This window comes from Sciurus carolinensis, chromosome 10 (genome assembly GCF_902686445.1).
Source record: "Sciurus carolinensis chromosome 10, mSciCar1.2, whole genome shotgun sequence".
Lineage (NCBI taxonomy): Eukaryota > Metazoa > Chordata > Mammalia > Rodentia > Sciuridae > Sciurus > Sciurus carolinensis.
In genome coordinates this window covers 83,505,538-83,531,712 of record NC_062222.1, presented here as the reverse complement: position 1 = coordinate 83,531,712, position 26,175 = coordinate 83,505,538, and the positions used below count along the sequence as shown (strand labels likewise).

The window sequence follows — 26,175 nt, the reverse complement described above, 5'->3', positions numbered from 1 at the left end:
AGGTCCAAGTAATCATCCACCAAAATTTCCTAAAGAAAGAACTACCACTCAGCTGTTCTGTGGTTTGAGGTGCACAAAGGGCTTTGTCAGTACACTTGTCACACACAAAAGATGTGCTAATGTCAGCCCCATACCTACTTTAGGGTAATGGAAACTTGTTTCAATTGAATGCTGGCAAAGAAGATAATACAAAACCAAGGAAGACATTTCAGAGTGTGTTCAATTTCTAAAAAAACACAACAAAGTTTTTCCTGTAATTTCCCTTTCAGGAAGGATCTTTGTGTGTTTGAAACAGTGATTCTGAGAGCTGAACTGTTTTACATATGCAAGGGGCAGGCTTCAAAAGTAATAGTTTTTCCTTTGACCTGTTTTCCCCAGGTTGTGTAAAACCGCAGTCCTAAATAACTAAGGAGTCATCTCAGAAGGACTCTGACAATTTCTGCTCTCTCTAGGTGGTACCAGTAAACAGCATAGCAGTGCTTTGAAGTCAGAAAATCTTATTGTAAGTCCCAGGTTGGCTAGTGCCAAATGCGTGTCATTGGGCAAGTTCCTTTTTCCAAGGTAGTTTAACCTCACCTCCCTCATCTGTAAAATGGGGTTAACAGTAGTATGTACCTTATAGAATTGTTTCAGACATAAAAAAAGAGGGGAAGATGATATAGTTAAAGTGGTGAGGATATTTTATAATATGTAACAAGTGATTAAATGTTATAGAATTATTTCAGAGATAAAAAAAGAGGAGAAGAGAATATAGTTAAAGTGGTTAGGACATTTAATAATATTAACAAGTGATTAAATGTTAGTTGCATTATTATTGCTGTTATTATTCATTAAAATTTAGGGTTAGTATTTAGGTGTGAATGACAAACCTGTCCTCGTGATTTTCCTTTTTAATCCTACATTGTTGGGCAGTTGGCCCATTCTGCAACCAGATGGTTGGCTGCACCACTTATTTCTGGTGTGGTCTTGATGAGTGACACTCACAAATGTATATGAATAGGAGGGATTTTTTTTTTTTTTTTTAATCTATGGAGGTGGAAACTGTAGTTTGGAAAAAGGCAAACAGATACTGATAGTTTTATAACAATCTCATGTTTTACAAAACCACTATAAGACTAATGATTGTGTATTTCCTTCATAACCTCAACACTGTTAGACAATATCATACTCCTCCATCACCTTAATAGTTTGGGTAGCAAGCTGTGTAGATCTGTCATATATTTAGAACTTCTCGACAGCAAACTGAAAAATGCCAGTGAGAGAATACAGTTGCTCGTATAGCTCGAGGAAGTATTCTAAAAACAACAAAAGACTGTCCTTTCATCACAACATGCACTCTCAGTAAAAGCATTAGATCAATGAGTCAATAATATTTAAGCTGGCGGATGACTTGTTTTTCAGCACTGGGACAGGGTGTAACAATGAACCAGCAATGCACAGATGTAGTGATCCTGCAAACTCAGACATGATTTTAAAGAAATGCAAATAGGGGTCACTAATCACTAAAAAAACTGTCTTCATGCCCGCTTTGAAGGCATGTCATCTTTCCTCTTCTGGTCTTTCTTGTTCTCACTCTTCTAGAAAACCTCATCATTTCTGGGCTTTCCTTTTCTTCACACCTTTTCGCCTTCCCTTTAGTCTCAATTATTGCTTGGTAACCCAAATCATATACCTAAGTTTTCTGAAGCTCTAAGAAGGACAGTTGACTAGTAAAGTTGATATTCGTGGGTAGATGCATTTTTTTTTTGCTAAAATCCCCCTTTCTTTGGAAATGGGATAGTTATGAATTAATAGAAGCAATGGATGTTGTATTTCCCACCCTGTCTTGGTAGTTACATAGCAGAATGTGCAAGAAAGAAGATAGTTCAAAAAGCCAAAAGTTAAAAACAGATATATCCAGTTGAAGGATAGCTTACCATGTCATTTCATCACTAGAAAATTGTTATTGTGATAAAGTATAAAAAAAATCTGCTTTGCAGTAAAGGAAATAGTTTGAATTTCATTGCTGACACTATCTAGCAATGTGATCCTGAGCTAGGTTAATTAATCTTTTTGTTTTATAATCTGTTAGCTATACAGGACTTGTGCCTACTTTCAGGGGTTACTATAAACATTAAAAGGACAGAGTATATATAAAATTGCTTGTCAAGACTAATAGACAATGAGTAAAAATTTGTTCTTTATCACATTTCTCATTGTCCTGCAAGGTGCTCTAGTCAGTTTAATCTTATCATTGTATTTTTTAAAGGAGGTAAACTTTTTTTCAGGATTTTTCTAGGGAAAGATACTAATTAGGCTTTTACTGTAACTTTATTCCCCCAAATAATTAACCACCAGTGTGCTATTGTAGACAAATGTGAAACACTTGAAGCTATAATTCAAGGGAAGAGTTAAGGAGTTGAGTGCATGTTGTTAGAATATTCAGTGCTATTCCACTAAATCTCAAGACTACAAAAGTGTAGCATATGCTGTGCAGTCATGTAGAAAGAGGCTTTTAACATTGTAGAGGCAAGGTGGTTGGTTCTTCTAAGAAACATCTGCATAGTTCAACCAAAAACAAATGATAGGAGCTGGGATGTGGCTCAGTGGTAGAGCACTTGCCTAGCATGTGTGAGGCACTGGGTTGGATTCTCAGCACCACATAAAAAATGAACAAATAAAATAAAGGTATTGTGTCCATCTATAACTAATAAAAATGTTTTAAAAAACTAATGATGAAGTTTTATAAATAAGAAAAAGGACATGGACAAGCTCACTTTCTCTTTTCTCTCCTGCCCTTTTTTCTTTCTCCTTCATCCATCATCAAATATTTACTGAGGATCTGTTTCATTGCTTTCTAAATTGTGCTACTGTGATGAAGTACTATACCTGAATATATATCTACACAGATTACTTTAATAAAAGGTGTTGTTTGTAAAATACTGTTATTTCCAAATAAACAGAGGCCCAATTTTCATTTGACCTTGACTTCAGAAATAAATTTATACTCCAATATCTCTGTTCACTTGTCTAATGTGTAAAGGTTATAACTGACTATACTCTCAAGGGCATGTTAATATTTTAGAAAGACTCAAAGTAAATTTTCTAACCAGATGTTGGTTTTATATCTGGAGGAGAAAAATGCTTTGCTAAAAGTGACAAATTATAAAAGCAAGAAAAAATAGCCTCAAGGGGATAGACACTATGTTATTAACAGAGGGGATATATTTTATTGATTCATTGTTGACTGTTCCAGGGAGAACATGCTTAATAATGAATGAGTGAGTAAGAGGAGGAAATTCTCTCCCAGACTTCGAGTGTGTCACTGTCTATAGTCTAAGTTAAAAAGATCACCTTTTCCTTGTGTGAAACCATGAGACCAAGTCAAGTGACTGCTAGTAGCCATGGCTTCCATTTCTATACCTTTATTTTATTCACAGCATGAGAGGACTTCCAAATGCTCTAAAACAGTTGTTACTGAAGTGGAATTCCAATATTATTTCTTTCTGTATAATTTTCCTATTATCCTAATAAGTGCAATTCACCAATATGTTATAACCATTAAAAAGAACTGCTGGACTAGGTCCCCTGTTGGTCTAATATTATAGTCAATATGTTTCATATTTAGAAAGCCCATTAAAAGACAATGAAGAAAAAAGATAATCCTAATTTATCTTCCATCAACTGTACCATATTTATATGCAGTTTTGCATTTATTGTGTATTGTTACTTTTTTTTATGAAGTTGGATTAAATTATGGACTAGTGGTAAAGCCAGGAAGTACAAATTTTGATGCAACTTTCAGCTTGCGCTTGTGAAAATCCTTCACCAACATAGTTGATGTTTTATCGTTCATGGTAATATGGTCTTTTGAGAAAAACCATAGATACTTGAAGCACCCATCATGTGAGCTTCTTCTTGCTGTCCAAGATGATAGTTTAGCAGTTTCTGCATAATTCTTGTGGGACTTAGAAAAGGAAGGCAGTGAATCTGGATTATCACCAGTCCTGGAAAATTCTCCAGCTTTGGGTTTGTATAAAACATGTATCTGGAAAAGTTTCCCCAGAATAACACATTCTAAATATAATGATAGGTGGGTCTGGGGAGGTTTTTATGGCAATAGTGACTAAATATATGCAGCTTCATAGTAAGTCAGCCTTTTAACTTCCAGCAGAGCATTCTAGGCAAGCTGGTGAAAAGAGTGCCTGTACCTTAAAGATTCAACTCGAACTTGCCTGGCCACAGAGAAAATCTGAAGCATTAGGCCTGCTGAAAGATGTTTAGGCAAATGAAAAGAGTAAGAACAAGAGAAAGCAAAGAAAAACTTACTATTAATTTTGTAGAACTTAAGGCTAAGAAAGTGGCAGGTCATTTCCCTAGCAGCTGGTTCTCAGAGTTTTCTTGATTGTCTTCCTTATCCCTCCAAAAGCCATTTTCACCTTTTTTATTGACCTAGAAATTTGAAGCACAAGTATGTGACTTTATCAAGAGATACTAGTGTGCTCAAGTTATCTAGAACTTGACCATGTAGCAAGAGGGTATTCAGTTTCATCCTGCATCTATTTTCTAGTTACTCAATGTCCTTAAGATGCCACTTAAACAGAATGGGATAAAACATTAAGATTTTATTGTCCTGGAGAATAATCTTAAATTTCTTTTGCTTACCTGAGTTTAATCAGTTCCATATTATTATAATCCCAAGAAACTATGTTGAGGGTACATATTCAGATTGGGCTAATATTTAATAAGTATCCTTCAAATGGATATTGGGGTATTTTAGTAAACTATTTTAATAACACTACATGTGTATATCTAATCATCACATAAACCTTGAGAGGTAGCTGACTCTTTTTCCATAAGCAAATTCTGCTTTCTCTGGGTCATAGAGCTAGAAGTAATCTTACTGCATATTTAGGTCTCACCTGATACTGGGCACTGTGTTAACAATTTTGCCTACATTATATATTTAATCTGCTCAGTAACCTCATGAAGTATGTGTTTTCAAATCCAGTTTCACAAATGAGAGACCTGTGGTTGTGAGGAGTGAAGTAACTTCCTTAAGACTATTTGTGAGGGAGTTTGAGGGTGCTGTTTTCAGAAGGTGGGGAGCCGGAATCCAAGCCCAGTTTGCCTGATATTCCCTTCTCTACATCGTGATGTTTGGTCCACTGAAGCAGACGGTTCTGTCCTCTGGGCCAGTTGTTGCTCCTACTTGACCTCATGGCCTGGAGTGAGCTTGTGCATATTCCTGACAGCATAGTTCCTGCTACTGTGTAAAGCAGAAGAGCTATGTGTGGTTCCTGGTAGAGGATGAAGAGGGGCAACCTTTAGCAGTGCAACTGATATTCCCTGTGTGGGAGGTGTGCCAACACTGAAACCTGGATGTCACCTTCTTTTCCTCTTACAGCTCCCACAACTGAAGCCAGGCTTGATCTCTTAGTTGGAAAAGTCACAGACACACTTTAAAATGTTTATTACTGACAATATTCATTTCCCCCTTCAGAGGATCATGGGAATCTGATACATGGTAAGGAGGAACAGAGTATGAAAATTCAAGTAACAGAAAACCATCCACCTGTGGAAACTCCCTGAAACCAAGTGTGGGAAGTGACCATACTAGGAGTGTTTGATCCAATCTAAATTAGCCAAATTCTTAGAGTAAAGAAATTCTTTGTTTCATAAGCCATGGTGCTGAACAAATAGACACAAGAGTGTATTTTGGTTTTTCCATTTGACCTTTCCACAGTTTTAATCAAGGATATAACAGATTCCATATAAATAGATCATTCTACAATTGGTTGCCAAATCATTTGCACCGTATGTGTCTGGATTCAAGTGGTGACCAATGACTCTTTTAGACCAAGCTTCCAGCTGTAATCGATCATTTTCCCATCTGTGAGCCTAAAGAAATTTACTTTTGATCTTATTTAGGGACCCTACCACACCTGCCAATATTTATTTATGGAAGTGTTTTTTTATATATTTATTTTGAAATGTTTCTTTTGAAACTATTGCTTACTAAAATAAGTAGTGAAAGTATCATTTCCTTTTTTTGTCCTTTAGATGCTGGTCTTCTGGGATTTTTGATAGCCAGTGTACTTTAATAGTTTGTCTTAGAGGAAAATGAAAAGATAAAGAAATCTAAATGAGCAGAATTGATGTGCATCCAAAACTTGAGAGAGCAATTACTGAAAGTCCAGATTGGAATCCTATTTTAGTACACTGCTGGCCTTTATTATCCATTATTCCTTTCCTTAACCCTTTTTAATGTAGAAAATCGTGTTGCTAAAAGACCTTCAATGTCTTGTGAAGGAAGCTCATGAAATTAATTAAAGATTCTAGCTCAGGAAGAGCAACTTCTCCATCATAGTAGTGACTAACTTAACATATGCTGTTTCTTCAAAAGCTCAGAGGATCAAACATCTCAGCTCATACCTGAGATGTCACATCATCTAACATGGGCGAGTATTATCCTACATTGCTTAAGTTCTGTGACCACATAAATCATTTTGATTTTTGTGATTAGAAACTGGATAGGAGGAGAATGAATGTTGCACGAGGTCTTGGACCAGCTTTGCTGCTGATTGACTCTGTAATTCTAGGAAAGTAACTTGCCATGTCTTGCTTTAGAGTCCAGACGTCTGTTATATAAATCAGGTATAAAAAGATGCCTATAAGATGTTCTAGGGTGTTTTTAAATGAACAAGTGGAGTAATTTAATAAAATATACTTGAGCTTTTTAGAATAAAATAGTAATTAAAACCTACTAAATTATTAGCAATAATAATTTACTAACGTTTTCCTTTTTGGGAATGGATTCTTGTTTCATTTTATTGTTTAGGCCAGATGTCTTTTAGTCTATTTGATTCTCTCTGGTTTATAAAGAAACAAAATAAGAAAATATCTAGTGTGCCTATGTTAGGGAATCCTGGACAACCCTTACCTTTAGGCTAATAGTTTCCCAATGCAGAAACTTCAAAGATCAGAGTGGATTCCAAAAATTGAGCAAAACCTGCACTTAGATTAAATATTTACTCTTCTTTAGCTTGAACTCCTTATTTTCTTTCTTCTGCCTTTATCTGCTCTATTTTTTGTGTCATGAAAGACCCATTTTCCTAGCTTCCTTTATTGACAGTAAACGTATTTTTGACTTCTTGTTAGTTCAGACCCAGGTTGATTAGATTCCAGGAAAAAGTAGAAAACAAAGTTAGTCTCTTCTCCCATCATGGATCTCATATTTTAAATGTCATCCACCAAATAAACAGCAATGTGTTTTTCTTTTAAGATTGGTAACAGTAGGATCTGAAACATGGCACATTAAAAGACAGGTTAAAGGCTGGGGTTGTGGCTCAGTGGTAGAGGCTTGCCTAGCATTCATGAGGCCCTGGGTTCAGTCCTCAGCAACAATAAAAATAAAATAATGGTGTTGTGTCCACTTACAACTAATATATATGTGTGTGTATATATATATGTGTGTGTGTGTGTGTGTGTGTATATATATATATATATATATATATATATGTTTAGGGAAATACAAAAATTTTAAAAAAAAGGTTAAGAACTTGGTTGGGATGGGGACCATGCTAATTTGCAATTCAAATGTTAAATGAACTGTGAGATCCTCGAAGACAAAAAATGATAACTGTGATTTTGTATTTCCATAAATTGAGGATATTCTGTGTTACAATTTATTTTATAGTATATGTCTTCTCATAAGAAGGGAGATTTATCTGATAGACATTTTATTTTATTTATTTTATTTTATTTTTTATTTTTACAGACTACATTTTGATTCATTGTACACAAATGGGGGTACAACTTTTCATTTCTATGATTGTGTACAATGTAGATTCATACCATTCGTGTAATCATACATGCACATAGGGTAATGATGTCTGTCTCAGTCCACCATTTTTCATACCTCCACCCATCCTCCCTCTCATTTCCCTCTGTGTAATCTAAAGTTCCTCCATTCTTCTCTCACCCCCAATCCCCATTATATATCATCTTCCACTTATCAGGGAAAACATTTGGCCTTTGGTTTTTGGGAATTGGCTCACATTTTAATAAAAATATTGTGTTTTAATTTTCAGACCCATAAAATTTTTTTCAATGAATAAAGTATTTCCAAGGGGAAGACTGGTTTAACAAACAAATTAAGTTCTTCTGTGATATCTTAAATACAGAAATGATGCCGCATTTTATAATAATTTTTAAATTATTAAATAAATAAATTAAAAATTTAAATTATTAATAATTTTTAAATTAGATTAAATATTGTTTCCCATTAAATTTACATTATTTATTTAGCACTTTATTTTCACACAATTGCCATGATATACTTTCTCATATGTGGTCCAAATTTCTAAAAGTTACAAATTAGTTAATTCTTATTTAGTGAAAGTCCAATTTGTGAGATTTTACTGTACATGAAGCCAGTGATCAACTTAATCATTAGCAGTCAATTCTTTCATTAGTCAAAATATATTGAGTGTATTTTAGTAACATGGATTTTTTTTAACTGAAATAAATTTTAATTCCATTTCCTTAGTATTTGCCATTGTTTCTTATCATAGAGCACAACATATGTGTTTAAATCTTTGATTATTCTATCTAGATGAAAAGTGAACAGTTATAATAAATAATAAATAAAAATTTATTGTGCTCTTTTGTTGTTATTGGAAGACATTTTTAATACCTGGCCTTGTTTTTTTAAAAAAACAGAATTATACTTTTAGATCATTTCTGTTTTATTTATATGGTCAAAAATTGTCCAATTGTCCTTTTCTTACAGTTAATATCTCAATGTCTAATGATACTACACTGGCCCCAGAGGATTTTCCAACTGTTTCTTCTACTGACATGGTAAGTAACTTAAATTTCAAACCACCTGTCTGCTGACTGTGTACTATATAATTTTCATAATAAAAATATTCGTAGTATGAGGTTATCTCTTCCATTCTGCAATCCTAACATGAATGTACATTTAATAATCATTGGTAGTGGAGAGACAGAAAAAGGACACTTTTATTTGTTCTAGTTAACCTTTTTCCTTCTTTTGAAAAGAAATTGAAGCCACAATTTACTTGTATAATATATGCTTTTCAAATCTTCATAAGAATTTAATTTCTGTAGCAAAAGTGAGGCACCAAGCAACTCAGTGAAACCCTATCTCTAAATAAAATACAAAATAGGGCTGGGTATATAGCTCAGAGGTTGAGTGCCACTGAGTTCAGTCCCCAGCACCATCACCTGCCACCAAAAGAAGAATTTAACTTCTATTTTCACTAATTATGACTTTTAAATATTTTCACAAGGAAAATGAGAGCTGTGGAAAAGAGAATCTGGTGTCCTCTCTGTAGCATGGTTAAGAATTCTTCTGACTAACCGAATGGTGCTGTGTTCTCTTCACTAAGGGAGATTGTAGCAGGACATTTCCCCTGTCACTTAGAAAGGACTCTGTCTCCATCACATGATATCCTTTCCCATGGCTTGTAACCAAGGATCTTTAAGGGACTGGAACTAAGCTTTAAAAATGAGCTGTTTTGCATGGAAGGTCACACACTGGAAGGAGACTTTTGTATTGGAGAAAAAGGGAAAAGTGCCATTTCAGGCTTCTAATTGTGTTCCTTCTATGCTGAATATGGACTCTTACCAAAGAATATCAATCTCTCAGTTTTAAAGACAGAAAGCATAATACCTAGTATTGATAGAGTGCCCATCTCTCAGGAGACCAGAACACTTCTGCAGATATTATGTAGTGAGTGCCCACAACATCCCTTTTAGAGATGTTTTGTATCCTTCCTGGGCAACTCTTACATGACCCCATTTCTCTCTATTTTCATATTCTGTGGCTCTCTTGACTTCTTTCCATAGTGTTAGAGTTTTCTCTTTCTTCAAACCTTACCTCTCTATTCTTAGTGTCAGATTGTGTGCGTGCGTGTGTTTATGAGAGACAGAGAAAACAGGGTCTGCATAATGCTTCATGTAGAAGGACTTTGATTGAGTTTTTGTGCCAGACTGCCTGGTTTCAAATGCAGTCCCCTAAACTTAACAAGCTGTGGACACTTCTCAGTGACCCATCTTAACATGGTGATGATAATAGTACTTAGTTCACAGGTAGCCTAAAGGTCAAGTTAATAGATAAGCAGTGCTTCACAGACTGGCACATAGTTATCTCTCTGTCAGCATTGGGTATGTTAATATTCTCTTTATTATGATCACACCACTAGATCATCCTACCTCCATAACGCAGAGGTTAATGGGGAGGAGAAATTAGAAACCACCGCTTTTGATAGAATGGTGAGTCCTGTTTGCTTGACCATGGCAGCTCTGCTATCCTGAACCTTTCCTAGGACACACAGTCATCAGACTTCATTTCTTTCTTTTCATTTCAGTCATAATTAGATGATGAGAAGGTGCAGTAAAAGTGACATGCAGCCCTTGGGCCAACACGCCTGCCTCTCACAGGGCCCCGAGAGCATCCTGTCAGAGGAAGGGAGGTCTTTTCCCTTCAGCTTCATTAGCATGAAGACAAGCTTTCTTCTTCCTGGTGATAGGGGTATGTTTCAGGGGGAAAGAGCAGGGAAAGGGGACATTCAAACATCTAGCGGAGATTAGAACTCTAGAAAAAAAGGCAGGATTTTCAGCATTTCCGTTTATTGTTAAAGCCATTCTGTTTTTATTTTGTCTCATCACCGTAGTCAATTTTTCTATAGATTTCTCACTTGTCATTTCCCTTTAACCTGCAAGTGAAATTTTTATATACATATATGTATATTAATTTGGCAATGCACCTTTATTTTATTTGTTTATTTATTTATGTGCGGTGCTGAGAATCAAACCCAGTGCTTTGCACATGCTAGGCAAGCGCTCTGCCACTGAGCCACAACCCCCACCCTGAATTTTTTTTAAGAAGGTCCTTGAAAAACATTGAAACCAGCCATAGCTGATGGATGCTGTACCTAAATGAGGACCGTTAAGATCTGCTGGCTTCCAGTTTCTAGCGCCCAAAAAGGGCCCAGATTTTAAACTCTAATCAGTCTCTTCTGAGCAGGTGATTGAAAGAATGTTATTTCACATCAGATTCGTTTTTTAAAATTATTTATTAAATTGAGACATCCCTTAAAATTCACAGTTCTGAAGTACTCATTGAATTGAGTTTCAACAGTTGTATACCCCATGCAACTACCATCCAAACAAGAGAAAGAACATTTCCCTCATCCTGAAAGTCCCATGGAATGATCTGTATCTTGTTTTGTTCCTCAGCTTTATTAGCCTTGGGAGATCATTTTTTGCTTAATTTCTCTATCCTAAACTTTCAGAGGGCAGATTGCTCAGTCCTTTCAAAAGGACTCATTGAATGTCTCAGAGAGATTTCTCTCAGGTCTGCTTCCTTGCCTTCCATATTAAGAAAGTGACTTTCTTGCCCTCAGTGGAGGCTACATGTGTCTAAAGATTTCTCTCTGCTCTCCAGTCCAGCTGCCAGTCTTGTGTGTCTTATGGTACATTTGGCAAAGACAATGAGAAAATGTGGTGGGCGAGTACGCATGCTAGAACTCCTTTGAATTCTTATCTACTTCTCTAAAATTTCACTAGAGATTTGACTTATTTCTCCTCATCTTGGTCTGTCATGGCTGTGTCTTTCACCTGCTGCTCTCTGTGATGAGGCAGTCCTGGGTCTCTTTTCTTATGAAGGAAGGACTAGTACTGTTTTGAAATTTTGTTGATTTAGCTTTCATTGCATCCTCACCTACTTAACCTTGAACCTTTTATTTATAGTATCACCCTTGATTATATGTAAAAAGACACATTGTATCAAGGAGAGTAATGGAGAACCTTTATTTATTTTTTGCTTATTATATTTATATTATCCAGTGAAGCATATCATGTCCACACAGTGATGCTGTTAATCATAGGACTAAGAACTATTACAGTCACATAAATTATGCTTGACAGTCAGACATAGAAGCAAAAGTGGTTTGATTTGATGTACCTTCAGGGTGATTCTAGGAGTTAACATTCATTTTCATGGGAAACGGAATGTCATATTAATCTCCTTGTGCATGGCATCCTTGTTATTTTCTTCCATTGAGAAAGTCAAGTGTAAGAACCATTCTGTCCTTAAATCTCCTTGGATACATGTGCTCCTCTTTTCAAAAATATTACAGAAATTTCCAGATACACACTAAATAGAAGAGTACAAAGGACTCCCACATGCTCACCACTTCACCTTAATGACTCTCAACATTTGCCCCAGCCTGCCTCATTTCTCTTACTTTTTCATTTGGGAAGGGTGCTATGGTATTTTACATTTTAAAATAAATCAGTCAGCATACATTCTACTGTTAAGAATTTGAAGCACAGCTACTCAGTGTAAGGAGTGTAATTCTCTTGAAAATGAAAGCCAGAGAAGTAGATTAAAATCAGTTTTTAGGAGATTGACCTGAATGAAGACCCTCATTTTAGTGCAACTTTGTCCTGTGTCCTTTACATCTTCTTTTTCTCACTACCCCTTTATGCGAACAATCTGCTTCACCCTATTTGGTCTGCATACAGTTAGCTCCTCCCCCTGGTGAGCATTCATGCATTTTTAATAAAGGCCTTACTGGTTGAGCAAATGAAGCATTGTGTGTCCCCACATCAGCATCTTTGCTCACGGTGTCTAATTCCTTTCCTTTTTTTGTGTGAATACATGAAGAAATACACACCCAGAGTCGGTCACTTGTATTCTCTTGTCCTTTGCTCCCTCCGTCTGTCCTTGCTTTGCTTTGCTGCCCAGTTCCTCCTCTCCTTACCACCTTTTGAATATGAATGTCCTACAAGGACTAGTCCTACCTTCAGGGCATTCTGTGAACTTCCTTTTCTCCATACTCAGTGAAGTGGATTACTCCCTTTTCTGCTCTTCTCATCTCTGTACCACTCATTTGCACTTTTTTACGATCTTCTACTACTAATGTTTTTTTTTTATTGTAAACAAATGGGATACATGTTGTTTCTCTGTTTGTACATGGCATAAAGGCATACCATTTGTGTAATCATAAATTTACATAGGGTAATGTTGTTAGATTCATTCTGTTATTTTTTCCCTTCCCCCCACATCTCCCACCCCTCTTTTCCCTCTATACAGTCCTTCCTCCATTCTTGCCCCCCTCCCTAACCCTAACTCTAACCCTAACACTAACCTCTCCCACCCCCCATCATGTGTCATCATTCACTTATCAGCGAGATCATTTGTCCTTTGGTTTTTTGAGATTGGCTTATCTCACTTAGTATGATGTTCTCCAATTTCATCCATTTGCCTGCAAATGCCATAATTTTATCATTCTTTATGGCTGAGTAATATTCCATTGTATATATATATATATATACCACAGTTTCTTTTTTTTTTATTGTAAACAAATGGGATACATGTTGTTTCTCTGTTTGTACATAGAGTAAAGGCATACCATTTGTGTGATCATAAATTTACATAGGGTGATGTTGGTTGATTCATTCTGTTATTTTTCCCCTTTCCCCCACCCCTCCCATCCCTCTTTTCCTTCTATACAGTCCTTCCTTCCCCCATTCTTGCCCCCCTCCCTAACCCTCACTCTAACCCTAAAACTAACCCCTCCCATGCCCCATTATGTATCATCATCCACTTATCAGCGAGATCATTCTTCCTTTAGTTTTTTGAGATTGGCTTATCTCACTTAGCATGATATTCTCCAATTTTGTCCATTTGCCTGCAAATGCCATAATTTTATCATTCTTTATGGCTGAGTAATATTCCATTGTATATATATACCACAGTTTCTTTATCCATTCATCAACTGAAGGGCATCTAGGTTGGTTCCACAATCTGGCTATGGTGAATTGAGCAGCAATGAACATTGATGTGGCTGTATCTCTGTAGTATGCTGATTGTAAGTCCTTTGGGTATAGGCCAAGGAGTGGGATAGCTGGGTCAAATGGTAGTTCCATTCCAGGTTTTCTAAGGAATCTCCATACTGCCTTCCAGAGTGGCTGCACTAATTTGCAACCCCACCAGTAATGTATAAGTGTACCTTTTTCCCCACATCCTCACCAATACCTGTTGTTGCTTGTATTCTTGATAATTGCCATTCTGATTGGGGTGAGATGGAATCTTAGGGTGGTTTTGATTTGCATTTCTCTTATTACTAGAGATGTTGAACATTTTTCCATATGTTTGTTGATTGCTTGTAGATCTTCTTCTGTGAAGTGTCTGTTCATATCCTTAGCCCATTTGTTGATTAGGTTATTTGTATTCTTCATGTAGAGTTTTTTGAGTTCTTTATAGATCCTGGAGATTAGTGCTTTATCTGAAGTATGATTGGCAAAGATATTCTCCCACTCTGTAGGCTCTTTCTTCACATTGCTGGTAGTTTCCTTTGCTGAGAGAAAGCTTTTTAGTTTGAATCTATCCCAGTTGTTGATTCTTGCTTTTATTTCTTGTGCTATGGGAGTCCTGTTGAGGAAGTCTGGTCCCAAACCATCATGTTGAAGATCTGGACCTACTTTTTCTTCTATAAGATGCAAGGTCTCTGGTCTGATTCCGAGGTCCTTAATCCATTTTGAATTTAGTTTCATGCACAGTGAGAGATAGGGGTTTAGTTTCATTCTGTTGCATATGGATTTCCAATTCTCCCAGCACCATTTGTTGAAGAGGCTATCTTTTCTCCATTGCATATTTTTGGCCCCTTTGTCTAGTATGAGAAAATTGTATTTATTTGGGTTTGTGTCCGTGTCCTCTGTTCTGTACCATTGATCTACCTTTCTGTTTTGGTACCACTACCATGCCGTTTTTGTTACTATTGCTTTGTAATAGAGTTGAAGATCTGGTATTGCGATACCCCCTGCTTCGCTCTTTCTGCTAAGGATTGCTTTAGCTATTCTGGGTTTCTTATTCTTCCAGATGAATTTTATAATTGCTTGCTCTGCTTCTGTAAGGTACATCATTGGGATTTTAATTGGAATTGCATTGAATCTGTATAGCACTTTTGGTAGTATGGCCATTTTGACAATATTATTTCTGCCTATCCAAGAACATGGGAGATCTTTCCATCTCCTGAGGTTTTCTTTAATTTCTTTCTTTAGTGTTCTGTAGTTCTCATTGTAGAGGTCTTTCACCTCTTTTGTGAGATTGATTCCCAAGTATTTTATTTTTTTCGAGGCTATTGTGAGTGGGGTAGTTTTCCTAACTTCTCTTTCTGAAGATTCATCACTTATGTATAAAAATGCATTGGATTTATGAGCATTGATCTTGTAACCTGCTACCTTACTGAATTCACTTATGAGTTCTAAAAGTTTTCTGGTGGAATTTCCTGGTTCCTCTAAGTATATAATCATATCATCAGCAAATAGGGATAGTTTGAGTTCTTCTTTTCCAATTCGTATCCCTTTAATTTCTTTGGTTTGTCTAATTGCTCTGGCTAGAGTCTCAAGGACGATGTTGAATAGAAGTGGTGAAAGAGGGCATCCCTGCCTTGTTCCAGTTTTTAGGGGGAAAGCTTTTCAGTTTTTCACCATTTAGAATGATATTGGCCATGGGCTTAGCATAGATGGCCTTTATAATGTTAAGGAATGTTCCCACTACCCCAATTTTTTCTAGTGTTTTGAGCATGAAAGGATGCTGTATTTTATCGAATGCTTTTTCTGCATCTATTGAAATAATCATGTGATTCTTGACTTTAAGTCTATTGATATGGTGAATGACATTTATTGATTTCCTGATGTTGAACCAACCTTGCATCCCTGGGATGAAACCCACTTGATCATGGTGCACTATCTTTTTAATATGTTTTTGTATGCGATTTGCTAAAATTTTGTTGAGAATTTTTGCATCGATGTTCATTAAGGATATTGGTCTGAAATTTTCTTTCCTCGATGTGTCTCTGTTTGGTTTAGGTATCAGGGTAATATTGGCTTCATAGAATGAATGAGTTTGGGAGGGTTCCCTCCTCAAAGTATTTCATGGAATACTTTGAGGAGTATTGGAATGAGCTCTTCTTTAAAGGTTTTGTAGAACTCGGCTGAGAACCCATCTGGTCATGGACTTTTCTTTGTTGGTAGGCTTTTGATGATTTCTTCTATTTCATTATTTGAAATTGGTGTATTTAAATTGTGTATGTCCTCCTCGTTCAGTTTAGGCAATTCATATGTCTCTAGAAACCTGTTGATGTCTTCGAAATTTTCTATTTTGTTGGAGTATAGATTTTCAAAATAGCTTCTAATTATGTTTTGTATTTCACTCGTGTCTGTTGTGATATTTCCTTGTTCATTCCAAATTTTTGTGATTTGGGTTTTCTCTCATCTTCTCTTTGTTAGTGTGGCTAAAGGTTTATCAATTTTGTTTATTTTTTTGAAGAACCAAGTATTTATTTTGTCAATTTTTTGTGTTGTTTCTTTTGTTTCAGTTTTGTTGATTTCAGCTCTGAGTTTAACTATTTCCTGTCTTCTACTACTTTTGGGGTTGGTCTGTTCTTCTTTTTCTAGGGCTTTGAGCTATAGTGTTAGGTCGTTTATTTGTTGAGTTTACTTCTTTTATTGAATGCGCTCCATGAAATAAATTTTCCTCTAAGTATTGCTTTCATAGTGTCCCAGAGATTTTGTTATGATGTTTCTTTGTTCTCATTTACCTCTAAAAATTTTTTAATTTCCTTCCTAATATCTTCTGTTATCCATTCATCATATAATAGCATATTGTTTAATCTCCAGGTATTGGAGTAGTTTCTCTTTTTTACTTTTTCATTTATTTCTAATTTCAATTCATTATGATCTGATAGAGTACAAGGTAATATCTCTGTCTTCTTGGATTTGCTAACATTTGCTTTGTGGCATAATATATGGTCTATTTTAGAGAAGGATCCATGTGCTGCTGAGAAGAAAGCATATTCACTCTTGGTTGGATGGTATATTCTATAAATGTCTGTTAAGTATAAATTATTGATTGTGTTATAGAGATCTATGGTTTCTTTGTTCAATTTTTGTTTGGAAGATCTGTCCAGTGGTGAGAGAGGTGTGTTAAAATCACCTAGTATTATTGTGTTATTGTCTATTTGGTTTCTGAAATTGAGAAGGATTTGTTTGACATACATGGATGAGCCACTACAATTAATGTTTAAGTGAACATACTTCATTTCTATAAGGAAACTTATAAAATTATTCTTGTTTCATTCTCTTTATCACTCTGTTAAAGCTTATTAGTTCATCCAAGCAATCAGGTCTGGGTACATTTTCTGTTTTCTTTTGGCCACATTTTTCTATTTTTCCAGATGCCACTATTACTCAAAATATCCAATATCTAATTGAATTGGCATTGCCAAATTTAACAAATAAAAATGAATATTGAAAATATTAAATAAAGATAAATATTGAACAATATTTTAATATAAGTAGGTCCTAAATATCACTTAGTAAAGACTTAATAATAAAAATATTATTTATTGTTTAGCTGAAATGCAAATGTAACTGGGAACCCTGTGTTTTACCTGGCAGTTCTAAATTGAAAGTTATTTTACTTTAATTTTGTCCTGTAGATAGAAAGGGTAGATAAATTGGTAGATTTCTTCCTTGACTGTATCAATCAAATATTCCAGACCTGATGAAAGATTTCATTCACTCAGTTAACTGAGGGCCTGCTATGTTCTAAGTTGAACTCTGCTCTGTGTTGATCCGCTCTTTTCCCCCTTCCTTATTTTTTGGTGATGCACAGTCTCTTTGGTCCTCAGACTCTATACTTTTATCATTTTTGTCTTCTCAGCCATCCCCAGCCCAAACAGTTGCTAAGTTCTTGTCTTTCAGTCTGTTTTTCCCTCTCTGATCTTTTTTTCTTTTTTCCTCCATTCTTATTATTCCCATCACCCCCCTTTCCCTTTCATTCCCATTCTTACCCACCAGAAACACCTCAAAAGTCTTCACCAACTCTGAGAAATTTGCTTTGACCTTGCAGTGCTCATGAGTTCTAGCTTATTCTTTGCTACTGTATTCCTTGGGAAAAAAATAGTCTGTAATTAATTGCTATTGCAACTTTTTTACTCCCACTCATTTCTCAGCCTATTGTACTTCTCGTACCTTTCACTCCAATGACTTTCATGATATCCTCACTCCCATTGTGCATGCACAGGATGCTTCACACTCTTTTTTTTCCCCAACATCTTTGTAGTTGTAGTAAGTCTGATTAATCCAGGGATCAGATCTTTACAGATGACTTTTAAGTTGGTGTCTCCAAACTTGACATCTCTTCTGGATTCAGCTCTCCTGGCCCATTAGACATCTCTTCAAGCATTTCCAAATGCATAACACTAAACTGCGGTATAAATGTCATAGAAAGTTATAAGTATTCTAAGAAAAAGACATAGTGTGTTACAAGAGTTCTAAAAGACTGAAGGGAACTCTGGAGTTTCTGTTCCCAATTGTCTTGTTCTTAAAAGTTCTGATTTAATAATTTAAGCCCTGCATATAGAGTTTTGCATAGAAACTAAAGGGCAAAACCACAGAGAGGTGAGAAATCATCTTTAAAGGGGTTAAGGACAGTGGTACTGAACTGAGCTCCTGCATCGAGCCTAGAGGTAATGTTGGCTTATCAAAGATGGTAGTGGTGGGCACAGGTTAATTTCTTCATGAAATGGATCCTGCCAGAAGATAAACAGAGTTAACCTTCACTGACATCAGCTGTTATGAAATAACAACTCTTAAACAATAAGGATAATACAGATGTCTTTTCAGTGATATTTAAATAGAATCATTTATTTGATATAACTTAAGTTTTGTAGGAGAAGAACGCTTTGTATGCAGAAATATTATACGTGTTGAGATACATGGATGTTGCCTAAAGGTTTTAAACATAAGTTCTTAGGGAAAAATTTGTTTGGAGGCTAAAATTTTTGATATGATGATACAGAGAATCATTTGGGTCTTACAAAATACAGATGCTGGTATTTTATGTTAATGTAAGCAAGAAAACATACCCATCATTTATTTCATGTTCTCCTGTGCGGTTTCACTTTAATCTGAATCTTTGTAAGAAAATTGGTATAACGGCCTATTGTGATTGTTTCAATGCATCTTACCTCTTTGGGGAAGCTCTATAAAGAAAGATTCTGCTGATATTAAAATGCTGAAGTGACATTAGGGTACATTTTTGCTTATTTTAAAACAAATCTGTTACCTATTAGGACTTCTAAACTTTAAATGCATTCTCCTAAAATCAGCCATATGCAGAAATCTACAAAGCGAAATGAGACATGATTAATCACCTTTTCTAGGAGTAGTGTTTGGTAAAAGAACAGTTAAGCAATTTGACTGTTTACAAGTTAAGTTAATATAGAAAAATATTTCAAGGAAAGATCTAGAATTTATTTTTTTATTGACTTATGTAAGTGTTTTACCTTTTGAGCCCTATAAAAATATGAACTCTTTCTGGCCAGAGTGTCTTTTATGACTAGGTTGCTCCAATCAAGAGAATTTATAGAATGATAAAAAATGTTGATGATATGGGTTTGGTGAGAGGCAGAACTCTTGCCTGCAATGAACAGGAGAAATTTATCTGTTCACATTTATTTGCAAGGTGTTTTCAAATAACTCTTCTGTTAGCACATGGTATACGTATTAGCCCTGGATCCACAAGGATACAAGTCAAAGGTATTTAGAATGTTTCTAAGCTGAGACACCCATCCCTTCCCCCCAACCACGTTGGCATTAATTTAGACAGGTAAGATTTGAAAATCTGTCTCGTGGAAATGGCCATAATTATCAAGGTATACAAGAAAGCTCTTTGTGTAGCAAAAGAAACTCAAAGGATAAGTGTTTAAGAGGGCTCAAACATAAGAAGTATCTGCATAGGAATTTTTTTAAGCAAGGGAATGAGCTACCAGTAAACTTTTCATCACAGAAGATGTTCAAGCAGAGGATGAATGATCATCTTTCAGGACAATTGAATACTAAGGGTTTTGAGAAATCAGATGAAATTGTCCCTGGGTTTCCTTCACACTGTAATATTCTAGAAAAAGTTCCTTAAAGCTTAGAGACCATTAATTTTCAGAGCCAGTAATTCAAGTAAGTTGGCCATTTTAGAAGCAGAGTCTACTACAGGAATTTCAGGTGCTTGTAATAAGCTTGTAATAAGAGCTATTCTCAATAAAAATTGAGCAAGAAAGAGAAGCAGTTTAGGACACAGAAGGATGTGCCTACACCTCCCGCCAAGCTGAGTTTAGCATTAGCCTAACTCCATGATGAGTTCTAGGGCATAAATTGTACCAAAGAGCTGCTTCTACTTTTGAGAAAAAGAGGGTAGTTTTTTCTCTCTGTTGGTGATGGTCAATAAGGGGCTATGAGAGACTCTAGCATTCCAGTAAGGTAACTCTTTGTGGATAAAGGCAGGTTCTCCAGAAAAAAGGTCCAGTTGTGAGCTGATAGCAGCTAATTAATAGAGCATCTTGAGGTGGGTGCACTGGCCATACTCACTGTGATAGCCAAAGGGTTCTCCTGTGTATTAGAAACAGAAAATAGAGGAATGAACCGCAAGAGGTGGGCATAGCACTGACATGACAGCAATATATGAAAACTGGCCTGTATGTTTGAGGCCATGTAACGTAGGACTGGTGTCCTGTACGTGAAGCCACCGCCTTAAAGGCGCCACAGCCATTCTAGTGATGGATGCCTATAATCCTGACCTAGAGTTAACAAGAAAAAATCTAAACTCTTTTGGGCCATGCAGTTAATTAAGGCTACAACCATTCACATTTTTATAGTTTAATTCCTTCGATCACCAGTCTCTAATTATTTAGTCTATTTGTAAAAGTACTGGCTGAGTAGTGAGCCCATTGAACTTGAAGAGCATTAATAGGGCCATCAAGCAGATGCATACAAAACTGTGCACTGCCAAAGTACTTTCTGAACAATAAAGGTGTTTCTGAGAGTCTTACATTTTTGAGACCTAGGACGTTCATGTGCCTCAGTTTACTCTCAGGAGGGTTGACAGGAAAGGACTTTGGGGTTTGTTTCCATTGAACAAATGGGTGATTGTAAGTTGGCAGCACAAACTAAGTAACATGTTACATCATTCTCATTGTAGTTTCAATAATTGGCTTGTGTCTGTGCCCCCTCACCTGATATTCTAGTAACATCTCATTAGGTTACATTCTCTTATGGTTATCTCAGAATTTTACAGAAACATTTATTATAATCCCTATATTGTCTATTAAGTATCAAAAACTGCTTTTGACATACCAGTATACCCTGAAAAAACACACATACACACACACAACAACCAAAAAAACCTATTTTTTTTCTTCTTCAGTATCCTAATGCTACCTTTGACTGGACATTTTTGTCGAAGAAGGAGTGTTTGAAATACGGAGGAAAGCTCGTGGGGAACAACTGCGATTTTGTCCCTGATATCACACTTATGTCTTTCATCCTCTTCTTGGGCACATACACCTCCTCTATGGCTCTGAAAAAATTCAAAACTAGTCGTTATTTTCCAACCACAGTAAGTATCTGAGATATAAATAATGTTTGTTGGATTTGCACTGCATCAACAGTAATATAATTTTATTTTTTGTTATTTTTATTCATGCATTATAATTATACATAATATTGGGATTCATTGTGTTACATTTATACTTGCATATAACATAATCTAGGGAAAGGGAGATACCAGGAAATTAAGTCTAATAATACAATTTACAAAACGGAAAAGCACCTATAGTTTGATTTGGTCAATATAATTTTGTGCATTTTAAAAATTACATTCCAGTTCATATGGTATGTGTTTAACATAATTGTAGTCCAGTTTTGAGAAATTTTCCAAAGATTTGGTAAGCATAATTCTGTAATAAAGTTGTCATAATTCTGAATATACTAAAAAGTGGGATGTATCTAAAAATGCTTGAGTGAAGAAAAAGATCTTGTTTGTAAATGTATAATGTTCAAGTATATAAGCAAAAACTCTTCATATTAATCAGGAATTTTCATGTTGTGGAATTTCTTGTTCCTTGGCTGTACGTGTGCATATTTTCATACTTGAATTATGGGCCATAGGAGAAAACTTAGACTGTATTGTTACACTGGTATTGGTGTAAGATATGGCTGTCATATGAGCCAAACTTTCCTTCCTGTAATGAGTAATGCCAGAGTACTGATAATTGAACTAGGTTGCACAGACTTCCTGTCTCCCATTAATATGCTTGAATGAACTTGAAGTCAAAACTGTGGTTCTTTGAGAGACTACAAGATAAGACCAACATCTAGTTAATGGTATTTTTTGTTTACTTGCAGAACGAATCTAAGATAATGCCTTACTTTACAGCTTGGTTCTTAGTGTTTAGGATGTCAGTATTTCTTAGTAATCTTAATTACACCTGATTTCTATCAGTGACCTGCTCTATACACTTGGCATCCCATGAAATCTCTCCTTTGTGTTTTGTGTAGAACTTTAGAAGATGAGGTGCACTCAATGAAAGTCTTTTTTTCTAATTCCTAGGAAATGAAACTTAAGATATTTACTTTCACCTAAGAGAGTATGGATTCTCTGATTCTTCTTATTAAATTGAAAATAAACAGAAGGGTTGACAATAAAATGTCCAGAATTAGATAGCCCAAGGAATGAAAAATTCCACCAAAGGAAATGTAAAAATAGGTGTTCAGGTTAGTTTGCTTAAAATGAACATCACAAACTGGTGGTTCACACACAGAATTGGCTCACAGCCATTCTTTGTTTAGACAATAGTGTGTAAGCACACACACACACACACACACACACACACACACACACACACAAAATACATATAATTGAAATCTTACCTGTACTTTGAGGTAGTCATTGTCTTCACAATGCTCTGTTGTTTGATACCTCCCTGCATACTGGGCATGTTGATGCATGCCTCTAATTCCAGCTACTTGGGAGGCTGAAGCAGAGGATCACAAGTTCAAGGCTGGCCTTGGAAATTTAGTGAGACCCTGTATAAAGTGCCCCTGGGATTAATCCCTGGAACAACAACAACAACAACCAAACAAACAAACAAACAAACAAAGAAAAAAAGGAAAAAGAAGAAAGAAAGAAAGAAAGAAAGAAAGAAAGAAAGAAAGAAAGAAAGAAAGAAAGAAAAAGAAAAGATATCCTGAATCACACATGCAGATTAGGTGCCTGTTCCTGACTCCATTTGAGATTGTGACCCTAGCTCACAGGCTGGGAAATGTACTTACTTGATTATCATCTTCAACTGGGCAAGTTTTGTATAGAATAGATTCCTGGGTAAAGATTTTTGAGGACAATTGCTTCTCTATTGAGTTCTTTCCTTCATAATTATTAGTTCATTGGGCATCTTGGTTTTTGCTTGTTTATTTTTATTGCTTTTAATTTTTATTTTTGGGACTAGGGATTGAACCCAGGGGCACTTAACCCTACGCTACATGCCCAGCCCTTTTTAAAAACTTTTTATTTCAAGACAAGGTCTCGCTAAGTTGCTAAGGCTGGCTTTGAACTTGTGATCCTCCTGCCTCAACCTCCCAAGCCACTGGGATTATAGGTATGCTCCACTGTGCCTCGCTTCTTTGTGTTTTTAAAATATATTTTATAAATCATTACCTCCTGTCAAAATCCAATGTTATTTAAGCATAGTAGGTAGAAAAATGGAAAATCTAGAACCTTTGTAATTTGCAAAATAAACTTTCTACTTCAAGATGAAGGAAGATCAACTATGTTTTCAATTGGTAAATAATAATTACATATATTTATGGAATACAAGGTGATGTTTTGGTATTTGTATACATTATTGAATGATTAAACCAAGCTGATTAACATACCTATAATCTCACATACTTATCATTTTTGTGATGAGAAAATTAAAATCTCTTTCAGCAAATTTGAAATACGCAATATATTATTATTAGAGTTACCATGTTGTGTAATGAATTTCAAAAACTTATTCCTGTCTAACTGAACTTTGCACCCTTTAACCAGCATCTCTCACTATTCCTTCTACTCTCTACATCTATGAATTCAACTTTTTAAGATCCTGTAAGATCATGTAGTGTTATTGTTCAGTGTCTGATTTATTTCACTTAGCATACTATATTCCAGATTCCTCCACAGTGTCTGAAATCACAGGATTTCCTTTTTTAAAGAATAGTATTGCTTTGTGTATTTACATCATATAGTCTATCTTCATAAATCCATTGATGAACAATTGGGCTAATTTTATATCTTGGCTATTGTGAATAATGCTGAAATGAGCATAGTAATATAGTTAGTCTTTAACTGATTTCAGTTCCTATGAATATATACTGAGCTGTGGGATTTCTGTACCAAATGGTAGTGTTTTAGGTACCTTTTTTTGTTCCTGTGACCAAAAAACTGGACAAGAATAATATAGAGGAAGGAAAGTTTATTTGGGATCATGGTTTCAGAGATTTCAGTCCATTGACAGCCAACTCCATTGTTCTGGGCCTGAGGTGTGGCAGACCATGGTAGAAGGGTGTGGAGGAAAAAACAGCTCAAAGCATGGCACACAGGAAGCAGAAAAAAGCTCTGCCTACCAGGGACAAAATATAAACCCCAAAGGTATACCTCCAGTGACTCACCTCCTCCGGTCATTCCCTCCACCTGCAGTTTCCACCCAGTTAATCCATATTAGTGGACTAATGTACTGATTAGATTAAAAATCTCATAATCATTTTATCTCTAAACTTTCTTGTTGTCTCACACATGATCTTTGCGGGACAACTCATAACTACAACAGGTAGCATTGTTCTTTTTGCTTAAGATTGCTCTGACTATTTGGGGTCTTTTGTGTTTTTGTATAAATTTTAGAATTATTTTTTCTATTTCTGTGAAAAAATAACACTGAAAATTTTATAGGAAATGCATTGAATCTGTAGATATTTTAACAATATTAATTTTTTCCATGAACATGGGATATCTTTATTTATTTGTATCTTTATTAGTTTCTTTCATCATTTCTTTGTAAATTTTAAAGTATAGATCATTTACCTACCTGATTAAATTTATTCCTGAGTATTTTATTCTTTTGTGGTTATTGTAATTGGGAATGTTTCCTTGATTTACTTTTACGATAGTTTGTTTTTGGCATAATAGAAATACTGTTGATTTTTGTATACTGATTTTATATTCTACAACTGTACTGAATTTGCTTATCTGTTTCAACAAGTTTTTTGGTAGAGACTTTAGGGTTTGGAGTTTAGGCTGTTGCCTATAATCAGAGATACTTTAGCTTCTTCCTTTCCTATTTGGATGCCTTTTTGTTTCTGGGATGGTCTGGAACATAGAGTAGACCTGAAGCCTGGAATAATAGGAATTGGCCTGCTGCAAGGCATACCTGAAGCCTGTCCTAGGAGGCTGGATCCACAGATGCTGACCTGATAATGAGGGAAATGACCTGGTGCTAGGGGAAGTTTGGATTACAGGGCTGCTGGGGCTGACCCATTGTGGGTCAGCCAATCTGAATCCTAAGCCAGTGGAGTTGGTTTGGCAGTGGGGTAAACTGGAGACCAAGTTCCCAGGGAATCCCTGAAGTCTGGGGCCAGACTGGTATTAGGGCAGTGCATGGGTATCAGTCTGGAGTCTGAGACCATGTGAGTCCTTCTGATGCTGTACTTTACTGAGGCAGGTCCATTGTTGGTGTCTGAGGCAAAGTTTGAAGCTCGCTTCCCTGTCCTTCCCCCTTTCACCTGGTGAAAGTTTCTGTCACCAGGTGGTACTGCCAAATGCATTATGCATTTTGATAAATCATACATAAATGGAGTATGATTTCTCATTTTTCTGATTGTATACATTACAGGATCACAGGTTTGAGGAGTGGTATGTGAGTAATTTTCCTTCCTACCCTTTTCAATGTGTTTTTCTTATTTCTTGGTTATACCCATATGCTATAATCTCTCACCTGACTTTCTTAACCATTGCAAAGGTGTTTTTTTGTGTAATTGCTTGTTCAATCTCATGTTTCTGCAGGGTGATGAATATTGGAAAGTCCTATTCCACCATCTTGCTGGCTTTACCTCTCAAACCAAATAGATACATAGAGAGAAGTAACTCCCAAATTGAGTTCTTCAGACTTAAAAAAAATAAAATCCTCCCCTTACAAAAGCCCAGGTACATAATTTTTCAGACATTGATAAATGCTGCTGAGAAAGTCATGAGAAAATGAAAATAGAAAAACAATGCCATTTAGTTAA

At 35.8% G+C, this 26,175-nt stretch overlaps 1 protein-coding gene across 4 annotated transcripts in view; it reads left to right on the top strand.

Annotated features, from left to right (window-relative positions):
- Slc4a4 (solute carrier family 4 member 4) overlaps window positions 1-26,175 on the top strand; it is a 424,936-nt gene that overhangs the window by 347,611 nt on the left and 51,150 nt on the right. For all 4 annotated transcript variants that reach the window (XM_047565890.1, XM_047565891.1, XM_047565889.1 and 1 more), the window contains 2 exons: window positions 8,774-8,844; window positions 21,281-21,472. In XM_047565890.1, the coding sequence (XP_047421846.1) occupies window positions 8,774-8,844; window positions 21,281-21,472 (263 nt within the window). The remainder of the gene's footprint in view (window positions 1-8,773; window positions 8,845-21,280; window positions 21,473-26,175) is intronic.